The following is a 19,003-nucleotide window of genomic DNA, read 5'->3' as shown; positions in this document are numbered from 1 at the left end:
GTTTATCACATCAATACTTCTCAATTTATGAGTAGCAAACCCATAACATCTGCTTCAAAATTCAAATTATCCGAAGAGCTTGTTTCAACAATCCAAAAAGGTCAGGTTAAAACAATAGCTGTGGACTTATAAATCAGCAACTTCAGTACTGTATCCAAACTTTAATGGCTTTGGCAAACTAAAATCAATATATTTATATGTCATATAATTTTTAAGAGTATGTGCTTATATTTTATGATCATGGTTATATCATTTATAAATATAAAGATTTTTTCTTTACAACTTTTGGTTTGGTCTTATTGAATATAATCGTCATGTTGAAATTATCTAATTGTGTCTTGTTATTTTCAGCGAATTATACTATTGCTTGATTTGTTTTTGCCTGATGTTTGTTTTTGTTTTTGCCTGATGTTTGTTTTTGTTTTTGCTTTTGCTTTTTTATGATTAATCTCAATTTTAGAAACACAATACACCCACAAACACAGATGTAATGTTCCGGATACAACTCAAATAGGTTTAAAGCAGTGTATTCCAAATATAATGCTTACAGGGGCAATCATGTCATATTGTCATCGATAGGTTTGATATGATTACCCCTAAAAAAGTATGAATGTCCTTCGAACGTACTTAAAACGTGAGTATCATTTGTCAAATGCCATGTTTCTTACTGTGATCGTTTTTCAATGTGTATTATTGGTATTTTCCCCTTTCAATGCAATTATACACTGTGTATCCTTAAATATTTGCAAAGTTAATAAATATTTAAACATGGTAAATACTATATTTTGTTGCTATGTTAGAATACGGATAGAGTCCGCTCTCCCTTAAAATTGCTAAAATTAAGACAACACAATGTTTACTCTGATATTTTCGTATATTTGCCAAAGGAAATATTTTTAGTGTGCTTTTCATTTAATGACGCTTTCGTTGTATACGGAGATATTTGTCATCATCAAGTAAAACATATAGATAATTTCCTCACTATCAAATACTGTGCTCAATTAAATATTTTAGTCTTAATAGTAATATTGATTACTACATTTCAAAGTATCAACTTATTTTAGTATGTTATAAAAATCTTTATAGATACTAAGGCCCATTATATCTTGTTGTATAATAAGAATACCTTTGTGTGTAATAATTTGTAATAACTAAGGTTCTGATCATACACTAATCAAATTTAATATCTAAAAATTTAGATTCTACAAAGTTTAATTGAAACTTGTCATCATGATCATGATCCAGTACATGCACAATGCACTGGAAGTTGTTGCTTTAACCGGGTGTTTAAATTAGGTTTACGGCTCATTAAACTTTCATTTAAATTGTATAATACTTAATTAACATTAATATAAAATAATGAATAGCTCGAACGGATACCTAACGGATAACGTTTTTCAATCCGATCATGCCCTTAAGACGTCCGTTCTTATTAGTTAGACGTCCGTCCATATCCGTTGCATGTCCGTTTAGCGTACGTTTTATCCGTCGACGTCCATTCTGTCCGGTGGAAATTTTGAGCATGTTCAAAACTTTGAACGGACGTCCAACGGAAGTCCGGTAGGTGTCCGTTTTGTATGGTACTCGTCCGTTTCGATTGCGTTTTGTATCCGATGTTGAACGAATGAGAAACGGACTTCTACCGGACGTATAACGGATAAAACGGGTGATGAACGGATAAATGCAAATTGAAAATTTCGTGTCAGAAATGCCAAATATTGGTATGTCAGATTTCTAAAGGTTCGTGAATTCTTAATATTTATAATCGATCTTAATGTAAGGTCACGTCTTCACAATCAAGCAGCTCTTATTCAGGGCAGACACTGCCCTTTGGCGGCATTTTAAGGAACAAACCAAAACCAGTTACACAGAAACATTTTGAATATTTATGCGATTTTCAGGTATTATTATTGTCGCCTTTAATTTTGCCGAATATCTTGTTCATCCGTTTTAGCCAGTACGCTTCCGTTTGGTGTCCGTTTGATGCGGTACTCGTCCGTTGGATGTACGCTCGACATCCATTCTGTCCGGTACGTTTCCGTTTCTACGTACGTTGCATATCCGGTGTGTGTCTGTTATGCATTCGCTACACATCCGTGTTATTCGATCAGTACATTGACGGACTCTTACCGGATAACAATTTTGTCAACGGACAACGTTCATTTTAATCCGTTAGTCGTCCGTTAGTGCTATCCGGTAAGGTATGACCGAGGCTTATGACTTAAGCAATGCATAATCAATTCCTCAAATATATCATGTTTTGTTAAACTGTTACTGAAATTTTAAATGCATGAAAGTTATAACTTTTTTTTAAAACTTGGTCGTCTTATGGACTGTCAATCCCAAAAAGCATCATCAGTTCCTCGGTAATGACATGACATACTTTATAAGTTATATAACACAACTTCCGAAAATTGTCATTTATAATTCAAGTAATTATAAAGAAACTTCAAATCTCTCAGGCAGTGTGTACCTAAAATGGATTTGGCTATTTTTGCGATCCCTTTTGGTCATATAGAATTTCATATGTTTCGGTTCTTTTACATGTTTGGCATTAACGTATATTTGTGATTTTGAGCGTTCCCGATGGATGTTTACAAAGGTAGGCGCTTCGTACTCGTGAAATGTATAAAGTATTTTCATTTTAGATAAAGTTTTTATCATTACACAATAGGCAAGTCAACAAAACTAGAAATGGCACTAAACCACCACCAGAATTTCGGATACGTCATCTTCAAAATGATTCATTTCTTCTGAATCGTTAGTTCAAACATTAAACATTAAATTTAATATGCAATTATTTGAAAACATTCTTTTAGGTCTATAAATCAAAGTAATATTACCTGAAAAATTTACATAAATTCGTTCAATACATTCCTGTTAAAACAATAAAAATCGAACCAATGCTTAAACAAAAGATTTAAAATAACTGTAAACATTTATTGAAATATAAATCGGTTTGTTTCTTCCTATCTTTCTTTGATATAGACTTTGTTAAGGTTTATTTTTGCTATCGTCTTTTGATGGAACAGACCAAAAGGTTATATATTGAGTTTTATCTTTTAATGTCGGATATTATATTTCTCGTGTCTATAAATGGTATTTACATACGGAGTTCTACTGAAAAACAATAATTTTTCAAACGATAAAGTTTATCCAACTGTAAACAGAATAACACTCAGCAAGGAAATTCTTGTAGCATATCGAAAATCGATCAAGCAAATGGATTTAAAATATCGAACGCAAGGGTAGTTGTTCAAACTTTTATTTATCTGTTTGCGAATGATCGTGAATAATACGTCAACATTATTTTAGTACACAATATAAAAGTTTGTTTCCTTCGGGTACTACGTATTTGTTTATGTTTTTGTACTGTATTTAGCTTAGAACGTTTGCATACCACTTTATTCAATTCCAGCATATTGGTTTGACATTAGGGAACAGAACATTAATCAAAGCCTCGATTATCTAAACAACAACCCTGTTTCTGAACAAATTCATCAATGAGTTGCGGATTCCTCCAAGCACAGTTCTGGAATGCCCAGTTCCATCCAACATTTTTTCGTTGTCATTTTCTTGTCCACGGTTGGCCTTTTGACCAGTGAAGAGACGTGATATGAGTTTACTCTGAACTTGAGATGACACATCAGTACCCTCCTGTACCTCAATTGAAGTGGGTGTAGGTTCTGTATAAAAAAACAAACAAGTATAAATATCAAATATTTTCCATGTTTCTAACAGTCTACAAGACATTTGAAAGAAAATGTACTATTATTTAAATTTACAATATTCTCACTGCTAAAGCTATTAAAAATACATAAATAAAAAATAAGAATTGAACAAAAATAATACATTTGTTTGTATAGAAACTATTAGACTGCGTTATCGGTAAGGCACAGGCTTCATTAACCTTAATTGAAGTTATTCAACCATAATGTCCGTAAATAAAACATATTATATCCGTGTTTATGCTCTTTTAGAAAAACACAGACAAAAAGTAGCACTCCACAGTTAGAAAAATAAAATTAAGATTGAACCACAAAATATTTTATCATCTTCTATTCCAGGCTTTCTAATACATTAACCTAATGTATGTGCATATGTATGTTATCAGTATCTTCCATAGATTTGATTTGCAGAAGTTAAAAGGGAAAATATAATTCATTGTCTATGTATCTATGGCAATATTCTGTATTTATTTTCCATAAAATATTGCAAAAAGGGATGTGAAAACGTAACATACCCCCCCCCCCCCCCCCCAATTTTATTTTTTTTAGATTAAACTAGATTTCAATGCTTTTTGATGATACCTATCCAAAAATAAATTTTCCAGCGCACTAGCTCTCATATTAGAAAAATCCAATGGGACAAAATGCGAAACTACACAACTAACTGTGGAGTGGTTCCCAATGTGTAATTTTATTGGACAAAGAAAAAAAAACGGGACCTGAATACCCCTTCACCTTTTGTGATGTTATCCAATCTAAAAGGCAAGAAGCTAGACGGAAAAAAGGATTACATTTTGGTCTTTGAATGCCATAAGGATACAAATTGACTTAGATCAAAAGACTTTTAATTGAGATTTTAAAACATATAAACTACTGCTGCCTCAATTCATGACGCTAGTAGTATTTGGTACCTGAATTGACCGAAAAAGTGACATTTCAAATTGATCAGATGTGGCGCCAATAACTAATTATTATCACTTATTACAAAGTCATATGCAACTTACTTTTTAAATAAATATTTAATCTTTTAGATACGATATAAGTTTAAACAGACGACATAACAAACGTGAAATTTGAAATAGTTATTGATGACTATCATTACTGGTAGGAATATTGTTCATGTCTGTTTATCAAAATTAATTACATTGATTTTAATTGCAATTGTTATCAACCGCAGTAATAGTTCCTCGTATCGCCTTGTTCGTTTCAGATATTTGAATAAATATTAATATTATTCATAAGGTGAAAGATATTAACCGAACTCATCAACCAAATTTCATTTTTTTTTGTCAAGATATTAACAATCATAAATAATTGCAACGATAACGAGATAACTCGAATACCGTGAAATCATGTTTAGATTAATACACTCTGTTGAAAATATTCCAATAAACGGCTAGTCTTCACCACATTACATGATTGATTCATTGAATGTAGCTAACGCGATTTTCAGAATTCTTTGTTATTTTATAACGAGATATGTCGGCAATTTTTAACCAGTAGATGAACCAAAAGTGCCTTGATAGACCCTTGGCATTATCTTTGACATGATATGATGCAATATTTGCCAAGAGAAGGAGAAAACAATCTAATGATTAAAAACACATTTCTTCGAGTTGTCATCAATTGAATACAAAACAATGTCTACGTGCTTACAAAACGAAGATGTTCATTACACACACTTACTATTTATAATTTAATAATACTTCTGACAAATGTCGGCTCGAAGACAAACCAGCTAAACATTTTGGTCTACAAATTCAGTAGTATATATGTAGATAGATAACAAATATATAAAAATTCCGAACTTTTTGTCAAAATTACACATAGTAATAGTTGTCTAGTTCCTGTAAGCTGATAAATTGATATATGTCTTTTCCAACTTTTGATTTGTTTTCTGTATAGTGTTCTACGATTTTATTTATCCTCGTTTAATTTGGGTTTTTTACAGCACTGGGTCGAAACCTCTGCTGTCGGACTATCAGTCACCGAGGGTATCATTAACTTATCAATGCTCTTCAACTTTGTACTTGTTTGAATTACAACTATTTTGATCCGAGAGTCACTGATGAGTCTTATGAAGACGAAACGAGCGTCTGGCGTACTAAATTATAATCCTGGTACCTTTGATAACTTTATGCAGTAGTCAGAACTTGTGTGCTGGCATAAATTATAACAAATCTTTCTAAAATTTTCAGTTCAAAAATTTTGAAATTATAAAAAAAAGTAAGGTTGTGACTCCTTCAGGCAAAGTTGACATAAGTTGGGTTTGGCTATTTTAAAGGGTTTTTCATATAGCTCTTCCACTGTTTCAGTTATTATACATTTTTGGCTTTGAACAGTCCTGATAAATATGATTTGGACGCAAGAAATTATGTAATGTGTTGTTCTCATTTTTTAAGAGATTGAACGGAATTCCTAACAATTTAAAATTTCCTGGTGTGTTCCATAATAATTATTGTATATGTCTAGGATATAGGTTATTAATTGAATAAAAGTCACGTTATCAATTTATATTTGCAAGGGTTACATCTCTAGGAATAATATTTCGTCATCTCGGTTTTTAAGTCCGACCTAAGCATTGCTGGTTTTAACATTTGATGTCAATTTTTCGAACAGAAGTGTACAACTGTTGCCTTTAGTTATAACTTTCCTACGAAAAATGCAAGTCAGAGAGTGTTTAAAATTCAATTTTACATATGTAAAATTTTTCCAAGTGACACTCTTTTAATTTTTTTTGATCGGCATAGGGGTGATTACAAGTGTACAGAACAGTGAGAAATAGCAGAACAATTTCTGGTAGTTTTTGTGTTGCTTATATAATTTTTCGAAATTCCTTTTATTATTGTAATCATTTCGTCTACATAAATCTCATGAGTATCAGTGGAACCAAAACAAGTTTGAAGGCTAAAATCAAGAACACAGTTAAGATGTATTGAAAACCACAAATATCGAATAAAGAAATACGAATTAGTTTAGTTAAATAATGGGGTAGAGAAACATAAGAGTTCCGAATAATTCAACATTTTACGACTGGTAAAAAGTAAAATCACAAAAATACTGAACTCAGAGGAAAATCAATTTGGAAAGTCCATAATCACATGGCAAAATCAAAAAACAAAACGCATCAAAAACGAATGGACAAGAACTGTCATATTCCTGACTTGGTACAGGCATTTTCAAATGTAGAAAATGGTGGATTAAACCTGGTTCTATAGCGCTAACCCTCTCACTTTAATAACAGTCTCATCAAATTCCGTTACATTTACATGATGCGTTAAATAAACAGTCACAATCAATAAAATAGTCAAAATATGGGAACATCAGTCATCATCGTATAACAATTTAACAGGACACAACAACATCTACTATCTACGAACACATGGATTGATTTGAGTGTCTGACGTCAGAAAAATTATATACGTCACATAAATTTGTCGTTCAATGTGCATACAATAGTTATCAAAAGTACCTGGATTATAAACAATTTTAAATTTTACATAGGCAATGAGCGCAGACAGGGTTAAAAAATCAAAAGTATGTAAGAATAAATTACAGAAATCGAACTAGTCCAAAAGTTATACATAGAATTTATGAGAATCCAAAACTTTTAAAAGGAACAATTTAACAAGACACAAAAACCTATCCACGAACACATGGATCGACTTGAGTGTCCGACGTCAGAAAAATTATATACGTCACATAAATGTGTCGTTCAATGTGCATACAAACAATTTTAAAATATACATAGGCAATGTACGCATACAGGGTTAAAAAATCAAAAGTATGTAAGAATAAATTACAGAAATAGACCGAGATTCAAACTAGTCCAAAAATTATACATAGAATATATGAGAATCCAAAACTTTTTAAAGGGAACAATTTAACAGGACACAATAACATCTACTGTCTAAGAACACATGGATTGATTTGAGTGTCTGACGTTAGAAAAATTATATACGTCACATAAATTTGTTGTTCAATGTGCATACAAACAATTTAAAAAAAAAAATTTCATAGGCAATGTACGCATACAGAGCCAAAAAAAAATCAAAAGTATGTAAGAATAAATTACAGAAATAGACCGAGATTCAAACTAGTTCAAAAGTTATACATAGAATTTATGAGAATCCAAAAATTGTCAATTCCACTACGCCATTGATTGATTTTGACGTTTGTGGTTCAACGTATACAAGTAATTCATAATAGAAATATATCATAATGACATATTATAGACAAATATCATACTGACGGGATCTTTTAAAGTACAGAGTCACGTTATAAGCACAAAAGAAATACAAAGAGTCACATATACAAAACAAATCACCAAAAAATGAAAGCCAATACAAACACATTGACGAGATGTATAAGTACCGAGCCACGTCAAACGGATATCACATAAAACCATTCAACAGTAAAAGTAATCTTAATAATAGAACAAAAACAAATAAAAGAACAATAAAACATGTTGTTAAGATGATACACAACATCAGTACGCAGAATCTATACATCAAGACCATCGTGTATTATTTGAGAAGTTGATACGGAATATTTATCAACAAGGTCTTGGTACCTTCCGATGAACTTTTTTAGAAAAAGGACGAGACGTTCTTTGACATACCCCTGGTTCATCAACTTACTACTCAGACACTGATGACGTTTTACAAAGTCTGAGTAGGAGCTGCAAGCTCTTGAATATCGAATAAGTTGGGAAATATATATCCCATATGCAGGTGAAGTTGGTATATTGCTACTAAGGTGGGGGAAATTTATAATTTCGAAATTAAAATCGTCTCGTTTGTCATAGATTCTGGTACTGAGATGACTGTGTAAGTCAAATTCGAGATATAAGTCTAAAAATGAAGCGGAGGAAGCCGTGTCTGTTGTTTCTTTAATCTCGAGTTCTGGGGGATATATTAATGGAACCCAATCAGAAAAGTTCGGATTGTTTAAGGAAAGAACATCATCAATATATCTGAAAGTGAAATTAAATAATCTGGCTTCTTTGATCCTCTTGTTTTTGACAAGTGTCTGGAGGAACTCCGATTCATATGAAAATAAGAAGAGGTCGGCAAGAAGAGGCGCACAGTTTGTTCCCATAGGAATGCCGACAACTTGTTGGAAAAGTCTACCTCCAAACTCAACAAATATGTTGTCGATAAGAAACTCCAGCATACTGACTACTTGTTCTTCTGTGTAGCATGATTTACCTTTTTGTTTGTCACTATTAACGAAATATGCTTTATGAAATCCCAAAGTAATAAATTTATAGCGTATGCTACCATTTTTATGTTGAAAGGCATTGTGGATAATTTCTTTTAGGCGATTTTTCAATTTTACATGGGGGATGGTGGTATACAGGGTTGAAAAATCAAAAGTTTTGATGGAACTTATTTCAGAAAGAGACCGAGATTTGAAATTGTCTAGAAGTTCTTTAGAATTTTTAAGAATCCACATATGGTTAATACCACTACGCGAGTAAACAGTTTCACAGTATTTCTGAAGACCCTCTTTCACTGCGGACAGAATTTTAGTCAATCTAATAGACAATTCTTTAGTGGAACATGAAGATGAGCCAGCAATATACCGTTGTTTGTACGGAATTTTATGAAGCTTTGGTATCCAATACAAACAAGGTAAGTCCTCCGATTTGGTGTTCAATGTAATGTTTATTGAAGCCATGAAGGACTTATGATTTGCTAAAATCTCATCCTTGTCAAATGATATGTCTTTGTATGTGGGATTACCTGAGTGCTCCGTTATACCTAATTCTTTTACAAGACATTCGTAGTAATACGATTTACATACAAAGACAATATTATTTGAAGCTTTGTCCGCAGGAACAACAACATACTTATCATGAAGAGTTGATAGACATTTCATGACCTCTTTGTCTCTGAAAACGGACTTTGGTCGATCGTTCACACAGTTTTTCAACTTGTGAATGCGACGTTTTATCAGAGACCTGATAGTTTTAACCCATTCTGACAAAGTGTCCAGTTCAACTTCTTCTCGCTTAGCCCATGCTCTGGCGTAGTCCTCAATAGAATCCATAATTATTTTGAAGTTATGGTTCCAATTGATGTGTTGGGGTTCTCTAAACTTAGGACCATGAGAAATCACCTTTCGGAGATTTTCATGTTGAATTATATTTAGATCCCCAGTTATAACATGACCAGAGGGGCTGTAATTATAAGGCGAGTGGGAACAGTCACATGTCTGAGGGTTTTTAAGGTATTGTTCTAAGTCAAGGTCCTGCAATGCCTGTTTATAGTTAAATATTTTAGGTGCAATGGTTTTGGTGTAACTGTAGGATACAATAGGAACAGACTGATTTTGAAAATAAATAGGAATTTTAGATGTTACCTCCTTGTGATGTAGAACGTTGCAGATATTGATTGCATCGATTCCTCTATTTGCAAAATCAACAGAAAAGAATCTCCTCTTTTCTTCATGTAAAGGTTCAGATCTTACTGGTTTGAAAAGACGGAAAAGAGCTACATAACAAATAATACTGACAAGTCTGTATATTGCAGAAAATGTATTGGTGCCTCCTTTGTCAAGTGCATAATCTCTCAAACGTTTAAGAAAATTAACTGGCAGTGAAAAGAGAATAGTTCTTATGTAATGTAACCCTAGTGGATGATGAAGATGTGAAAGAAGGTCATCAAAGCTCCCAGATGGTGATCTAGATTTGGAAGACTTTTTTACATTAGGCCGATGGTAATGTTTTTGCCCATGACTACGTTGTTGTCGTAAGGTAGTATTAAATAAACCCATTACATTAACATCACTGCAGGCAGGACTTGACAAATTTCCTACTCCTTTAATATTGTCATTGCAACCATATGGCATTGCAGTCCCTAACTCCCTTATCCAATAATTTTCTCTATCTTTGCGGAAGGGAGTACTTAGTACAGGGCTATTTGTGTGGTGATAAATTTTCTCAATGATGCGTACTTTCATAGATAAAGAAGGATCATGGTCCGGTTGATTAAAATGGTTATAAAGAACCCTAAATTGAGGATCTTTATTATCAGACCGGTGTTGATTCATTCTTTTACGCAAAGTTTGACGAGTTTCACCAACATAAAGTAGTCCACACAAAGTACATTCGATTCCGTACACGACATTGTCCGTGGAACAGTCCAGAGGCTCGATTTACAGAAAAAGAACGTGCAAATAATATTATGTTGACGATAGGACTGGTGAAACTATCGGGAACGCTTCGTCTGTAAAAAGTCATTTAAGATACATACCAGACTTATCAGATATTATTTCTACAAAGGCAGTAAAGTTGCTTTTTATCAGACTAGTCTTTAAAAAGTTACTTTAGTACTCTAATAAAATCATACTGTTTTATACTAATTAAGTGCAGAGGGATGCAAATTTATAATAAAATAGATATGTAGTTCAATTATATAACATTTCATTAATTATCTTTTTACTTTTAAATCAACGACAATGTTTCTGTGTTATCGTGCAGAGCATGCGCGGAAATATCAATTTATAATTGGATTTGAACACATCCTTCATTGAATTCTATAAAGTAATGATTTTAAAGGAGTAATAACCTCAATTCATTTAATATTTCCTTGAGATTTGCATTTTGAATAGTTTTATTCAAATTGCTTCGAAACATACTTATAAAGTCGTTTGCTTCCTTTTTTATGACATAATAACCTTCCCTGTATCGATTTTTTTTCTTACGAAATGTTTGATTTTTCTATTCATTGAATCAACATTTGCCATTCCGTTGAAGGTGAATCCAACAATGCGCATAAAATCGAGCAAAAACGATAATTTTCAATATGATTTATGAGAAAAGTTCTCTTATCACATAACTAGCACAATTTAACAAAAATCAATGCTGTTGTAATTGACTAATTAGCATTAATCTAAGTTTGAAAAAATGTATGATATGTCCATTATGTGATTGTTACATGTAATTAAGGGAAAGTTTTTTTTCTCTGAAGATTTATAGACATTCCAGCATTAGTGCTGGTTTTTAACTTTAGTAAAACAGTTTTTGAAAAGTCCAATGCAGGTCCTTATAACTTTTCCCTTCGTCTTTTAATTTTTAAATTACATCAAATTGATTTAATTAAAACAATATTTTTTCCAAAAAACACTTCATTGCTTTTCTGGTAGAGATTATCGCGTTTTGATGCCTTGGCTGGTGGACGTTTCGTCCCCGAGGGTATCACCAGCCCAGTAGTCAGCCCTTCGGTGTTGACATGAATATCAATGATATGGTCATTTTTACAAATTTCCTGTTTGCAAAAATATAAATGTTTTAAAATACGAAAGACTTTCTTATCCCAGGCATAGATTACCTAAGATGTATCTGACTATCTTGATCTGAGCGACACTGATGAGTCTTATGTAGACGAAACGTGCATCAGGCGTACCAAATTATAAGCCATATACCTTTGATAACTATTTGTGTATTATTACCTAGTGTGACATTTTATGATTCTCAATTTTCAAAGATGGTGATTCATGCATAACATGAGACGTTTACTCTGTGGACGAACCCGATCTCGCTCATTTTCGTGGTCAACCAAACGAATTTCTCTCTCAGTTTGCGTTTGTTACAATGACTTTTTTACTTGATCGATTTCAGAGATTTAAACATCGACAAACTACATATGACTTAATTTGAATTGAAAAATAATGTTTTCGTTTTATATACTACCATATTAAAAGGACCAGCCTTTAAGACTAGTGTCAATTAATTTTTAAGTATGCAGTTGTTTTGGGGAAATAATGGTTTGTGTGGTTTGATTGCCATTCAGTCAACTCTTCACCAGGGACCACATGAGCAAAAAATAAATGTACTGGCAAAAATAGCGAGGAAAGGCCCCGAAATGAAAAATATTTAACAATTCAAACAAGAAAACTAACAGTCGGATTTATTTACAAAACAGTAAAGAAAAACAAATATGATTTATAGCAACAAACGAAATCAATGAAATACTGGCAGCTGGCTTGGTGTATGCACGCACCTAATGTTGTTGTGAGGAAAATATTTGCGGGCGCCAATCCTCCCCTTGTCTGGCCTGAGACAGATGTGCTACGGCACAAAATAAGAACACAGTATTATATACTTTGAAGAGATCTTTAGTCGTATAGTATTTTGATTCTCGATACAAAGCACAAAATATCAATCAGTACTCATCTATCGTGCAATAAATTTAATGAAAAGTCGTCATTAACAGCAAGAACAAACATGATCTTGTGCAAAGCCAAAATAAACATCGACAAAAGGTAGGAATGAAAGTTCTTTGATAATAAGGAAGACAATGATTTAAAGCACTGAGCTATTACTTCTAGAACAAATACAAGAGGACGTGATGAAACTGAGTAGTTTTTGAGGAACCAATACATAGAAAGGACCATCAGATCCATTAAGCTAAGATTTGTTGATGAATGAGTGTTTACTATACGATTCTCGGTCTAGTGTATGCATCTAAATGTTCAAGAATTTATATTTACATTCTGAAAAAATTTGTGTTGTATTGAAGTCATACTACAAACACATTGTTGGCTGCTTTGTTGTCCGATACGAACTCAAACCTCTTTGCGAGTAATCAACATTTATTTATTATACTAATAATAGGCGTCTAACGTACACTTCTATTATCAAAGTATGATATTCGAAAATCCACATAATTCATCTTTTTTTTTTACAAAAATAAGAATCATGATAGTAATTTTAGTTTTTAACACCAATGTTCCAATATGATGAAAGAGTTCTTTTAATTACCTGATCGTTTCCCATTTATTGTGAGGACGACATGTTGGTGCTTTTGAACCTTATGGTCTTGACATATCTTGTTAACCCCCGTAATAACATAGCCGTAAGCATCATATCTAAAATTTGATGATTCACAGCCTCAAGTTGAAGATGACATGGGCGTATATAATTGTTTTACATCTGTACTGGTGTTATATTGTGTATACTTATTAATAGGTTGCTCTATGATTATAAAATAAGGAGGTATAAAGTTTTAAATGGTAATGCGTCCAGTCCAAGAAACATGTGTTTTAATTACTAATCGGTATCCTACCTTGTTTTCACAATAACTAATGCTCTCCGTAGTTTTTAAAATACAGATTAGAGATCGTCAAATAATTTATACGATGTTAATCTATCCAACTAGCGTTTTGTTTGGATTAAAATATGCATACGACTTTTAATGTTAGTTTAAACATATTTAATTATAGTGGATTGGGAAAAAAGATATTGCAACACATATTAATCCTTTTCTACTTTGCGAATGTTAATGCTATTCGAATCTTTATTTTATTCATCTTTTTTTTCTATGCAGCTACTCATATTCACTCTTCTTTAAGAAGAGTGTAAAGACTAGTAAATAAATACTGGAAAAATAATGCTAAATGGAACACCCATGTGGAAAATATCATACAAAATGTATCTAAACATTTAAATGTACTTAGAAAATTAAAGTACAGGATAAGTAGGAGCAACTTAGAAAAGCTTTACTTGACTTTTATTAGACCGCTACTCGAATATGCATGTGAAGTTTGGGATAATATGGGTGTGGTTATTGTAAAATATATGAACAGCTGCAGCTTGAGGCAGCCAGAATTGTAACAGGTCTTCCTATTTTTACAAGGAGATTGGTTGGGAAACTCTAGCTGAACGAAGAGAAAGAAGGAAATTACAATTATTCTATAATATTCAACATAATAATGCACCAGCCTATCTTTGCAATTCAATTCCACCAACAATCCAAAGTACAGCTGTTTATCCATTACGTAATGGGAATGATATAATATACCCTTTTTGTAGACTTTCATTAACCCAAGAGTCTTTCATACCTTCAACAATACGACTGTGGAATAACCTTAATGTGGTGACACGCAACATTGACTCTTTAGGTAAATTTAAAACCGAACTAAAAAATCTTAAATTAAATTCAAAAGCCCAAGTACCAAAACATTATGGCAATAGTAAACTCAATATTATATTGACACAACTTAGGTGCTCAGCTTCTTTTTTGAACTATGATCTTAACAGAGTCAACATTATTTCAGATCCGTCTTGTAGTTGTGGTGCGAAGTTCGAAGATTCACGTCACTTCTTTTTTTATTGTCCTAAATATTCGAATATAAGAACCAAATTATTTAATAATCTAAATTGGTTACCAGATAACTCTCTACAAAATTTGAACACCTTAACCTACGGCGATAAGTCTTTAACTAATGTTGAAAATGAAAGAATTATAAAGAATGTATATGAATTTATTAAAGAGTCTAAGAGGTTTCTAAATGTGTAATGTAACACATTATAAAGTGCAAATACATGCATATTGTGTATTACCACTCACTTCACCACGCACCATCTTTTCAGAGTTCAAATAATTTATATATATATATACATAATGTATTGTTTGTATGCATGCTTTGTAAATATTCTATTGTTATAAATTGTTATGGGAGAAGACTTTATAAGTTTGATTAACTTGTGCACATTTACGCAAATAAACTATGTTTAAACTAAATAAATACTGGACTAATAATTCTAAATACAAACAGTTTTTTCAGATTTTTTCTCGAAACTTGTCTAAAAAAGACTCCTCGGTGACGCTAGAATCAAATAAAGTTTTAAAGGCCAAATACAGCTAAAGTAATCTATTCCTGAGGTAGAAAAGCCTTAAATTTTTCAAAAATTCAAAATTATGTTAACAGTTGATATATAATTATTACCATATCAATGATAATGCATGTCTACCCAGAAGTGCTGACTACTGGTCTGCTAACACCCTCGTTAAAAAAAAAACTCACAAGCAGTGACATCGATGTATAACAATGATGAATTAAAGTACTCGTTATGATTGGATTAGTTGTATATAGATGTAGGATGTGGACTACCATTTGAAAGAGAGAGTTGTTTAGCGTTTAAAAAGCGTGAAAAGCTCTCAAATCGAGAAAATTTGTTAATACGCCGGTCATGAATGGAGTGGTTTTTTTTAAGTATAAACACCAACCTTGTTTCTTTCGGCGTGTACGTTTGAAGAACCGTCTATTCTTTTTATTTGACACGAGATTTTCTAATTCCTCTGGTTCCTTCACTCTTTTTGTTGACGATTTACTCCGCTGAAATGTGTCAAATAAAAACAAATGAAATTTGTAAAAGATCAGAGTATCAAGTATTATGTCCTGCATTGTTTCATATGTAATTGTTAAATGGAGGAATAGAAAGACAGAAATCACCAAAGTCCAAACGCAAGAAGGTTTATTGCGCGACGAAGAAACTGGTCTGAAAGGCTCAAATGTCAACTTTATAGGGTATATCATCAATGTTTACGGGTAATGTTTGGATAGACTAGTCATAGAGCATGCTTATTTTGGCGTTACAGTTTTTGGCGAAGCGAAAATTCATTCTAAAAAATCATGTACGCTGCCAATCACTAGTAAATTTGGATGCATTCAACCAGTCAATCATATCTGTATCGTGTGCACGACGGCCTTTAAGAGTACGAAAAGCGTACCTAAGCGTTTATCGAGCGTTAAAGTAAAGTATGTTGGTGTATGTTTGGCGTTTGCCTAACGTAGATGCAATGCTCGCTACGAAGAAAAAAGTCTCTTGAACGTATTTGAGACACGTCCCGGTCGTATCTGGGACGATAATCCGTGATTTCGGTGTGTTGGGGACGTTTAATTTTGTAGTTATTGTTACAAACACACCCGCATACGTTTTAGTTCAAGCCGAACGATCTTGAAGCGTATACAACGTGCCCGAAATAAAGGTAACAGTAGTAGACCCCTGTTCAAAATTCATAAATTAATTGAGAAAAAAAACAGATCTGTGTTACAAACTTAAACTGAGGGAAACACGAATAAAGGCTAACAAAAGGTACATAAATGTGTGTTAACTTATCTGTAGCATGTTCAACGCGCTTGTAGCGTATGTATTGCGTGCGTGTAGTGTACAGGTATATGCTTGAGAAACGCTTGAGTAGGATAAAAGTTTGTATTCTGCATAAATATTTCCTGGAGTTATAGCGTTCACCAAGCGTATACCTTTACATTTCGATGTACTTTAAACTTATGCAACGCACGTTTAACGACTGCTTAGGAATATGCATAGTCATTGTTATATTATATATATAGTTCGTTTCTGTGTGTGATACATTTTAACTTTGTCATTCTTTTGTGTCGTTTGTTTATATTTGTGTGTGAATTCACATTATTATAAGACGTGTCACGGTACTTTTCTATCCCGAAATTCATGTATTTAATTTTTATGTTATATTTGTTATTCGCATCCGATTTTGTCTAATGCTTAGTTCGTTTCTGTGTGTTACATTTTAATGTTGTGTCGTCATTTTGTTGTATTTAATGCGTTTCCCACGGTTTTGGTTTATGACCCGGATTTGTTTTTGTCTATCGATTTATGAGTTTTGAAAATCGGTATACTACTGTTGCCTTTACAAAGCGTTCCTCTGGCGTGCAACTTACGTATACGGACTTTGTCAATTTTCTCTGTACGTTTAGCGCATGTCGGTCTATACGCCAATATGCGCCGGCATTTAACATCAACTATAAACTCTTTCAAAACACAATTTCAGTCCGTTTTCTCAATTTTCTGAAAAAGCTAGTGTTCATATGCGAAAACCTAAGACAAAAAAAATCAGGTTTTCACCGTATTATAAAATCAACTGGTGTTGACTGCTTATATTACTGTGGCATCAATAGTTATTAAAGATACCAGGATTATAATTTATAACGGCAGACGAGCATTTTATCTACATAAAACTCATCAGTGACGCTCAGAAAAAAATAGTTACCGGTATAAAGCCAAATAAGTACAAAGTTGAAGAGCATTGAGGACCCAAATTTCAAAAAGTTGTGCCAAAAACGGCTAAGTATATACTTGTTTATATTTATTATAACTAGTGTGTATTTGTTTAGGGGCCAGCTGAAGGACGCCTCAGGGTGCGGGAATTTCTCGTTACATTGAAGACCTGTTGGTGACCTTCTGCTGTTGTTTTCTATGGTTGGGTTGTTGTCTCTTTGATACATTCCCCATTTCCATTCACAATTTTAAGGTAATCTATACCTGGGAAAGGAAAATTATTTTTTTTTTAATTTCAAAGTTTTGTATACAGGAAAATTATAGTTATCAAAAGTACCAGGACTATAATTTAGTACGCCAGACGCGCGTTTCGTCTACAAAGAACTCATCAGTGACGCTCAGATCAATATAGTTCTAAATCCAAACAAGTATCGCTGTTCAATAGGCATTAGTCTTTAAGGCAAAAACAAGTGCGGGTAACAAACTAAAACCGAGGAAACACATTAACTTGAGGTGTCATACCATCAATTACCCACTCAAATTTATAACGTATGTGAAAGTAGGCCTATTCGGTCAAAAAATGTCATTGTTTACTTAAACTAACCAACAAATTGGCAAAAATGAAACTTTTGGTGAAAGAGAAATATATTAAGACCATTTTGAGCTAAAATGTACTTGTCTATGAGTTTGCAAACAAAATTGAGGATTAATGCACTCCATAGTATACTAATTTAAGATTTCCAGAAAACCAGGGGTTATTTTTAGTGGTACCTCTTTTCGGAAGACCTTTCCTTTTTTATATGATTTATAACCTCTGTTGAAAATTGGCATGTAGAAAGCTGATACATGGACGGTTCAGGATATACCTGGTTTCTATAAAGTTAAACTAAAGGTAAAATATTTAGAAAGCTGTGAAAATTGTAAAATTTGGTTGAACAGATATGGACTTTTAATTGGTGGTATGACACCTATAAGAGGAAAAGAACGAGAACATAGAAACTGGCTGCAGATAACAACTTCAATTTACCCGATTTAATAAATGAAAAAAGTGGGTTGAACCTGTTTTCAAAGATGTGAACACATTGAAGTGAAAGTATCGAATATCTGTCATAAGATCAATTTCCACCTGATGACTAAAATCGTTTAGATATGGCATATGACAACAGTTAATTAGAAAACTACTTCATTCATAAATTAGTTTATAAGGTAGATAGAATGGTCTAACATTTTACGACCTGGAAAAATAATCAAATGTAGACGAAACGCGCGTTTGACGTACACAATTATAAGCCTAGCATTTTTGATAGATTTTTTTTGTCCATCGGGTACCAAACAGAAGATAACATTTCATGATAAGTTGCAATCTAGATGTTTGGCACAAAACATTTAATATTATGTGGCTATTGATTTAGTCCTTTTGGTCATAAAAGTCAATACCGCAGCTACC

The 19,003-nt window shown here is 32.8% G+C and overlaps 1 protein-coding gene across 2 annotated transcripts in view; it reads right to left on the bottom strand.

Annotated features, from left to right (window-relative positions):
* Positions 1-3,249: 3,249 nt before the first annotated feature.
* LOC134680620 (uncharacterized) overlaps positions 3,250-19,003 on the bottom strand; it is a 28,098-nt gene continuing 12,344 nt past the window's right edge. For both annotated transcript variants that reach the window (XM_063539746.1, XM_063539737.1), the window contains exons 5-6: positions 15,746-15,854; positions 3,250-3,686 (exon numbers count right to left, since the gene is read on the bottom strand). In XM_063539746.1, coding sequence (XP_063395816.1) covers positions 3,469-3,686; positions 15,746-15,854 — 327 coding nt within the window. In that variant the 3' untranslated portion in view covers positions 3,250-3,468. The remainder of the gene's footprint in view (positions 3,687-15,745; positions 15,855-19,003) is intronic.

This window comes from Mytilus trossulus, chromosome 1 (assembly GCF_036588685.1).
Source record: "Mytilus trossulus isolate FHL-02 chromosome 1, PNRI_Mtr1.1.1.hap1, whole genome shotgun sequence".
Classification (NCBI taxonomy): Eukaryota; Metazoa; Mollusca; class Bivalvia; order Mytilida; family Mytilidae; genus Mytilus; species Mytilus trossulus.
Note: the sequence above shows the minus strand (reverse complement) of the source record. Positions and strands in the feature narration are given on the sequence as shown.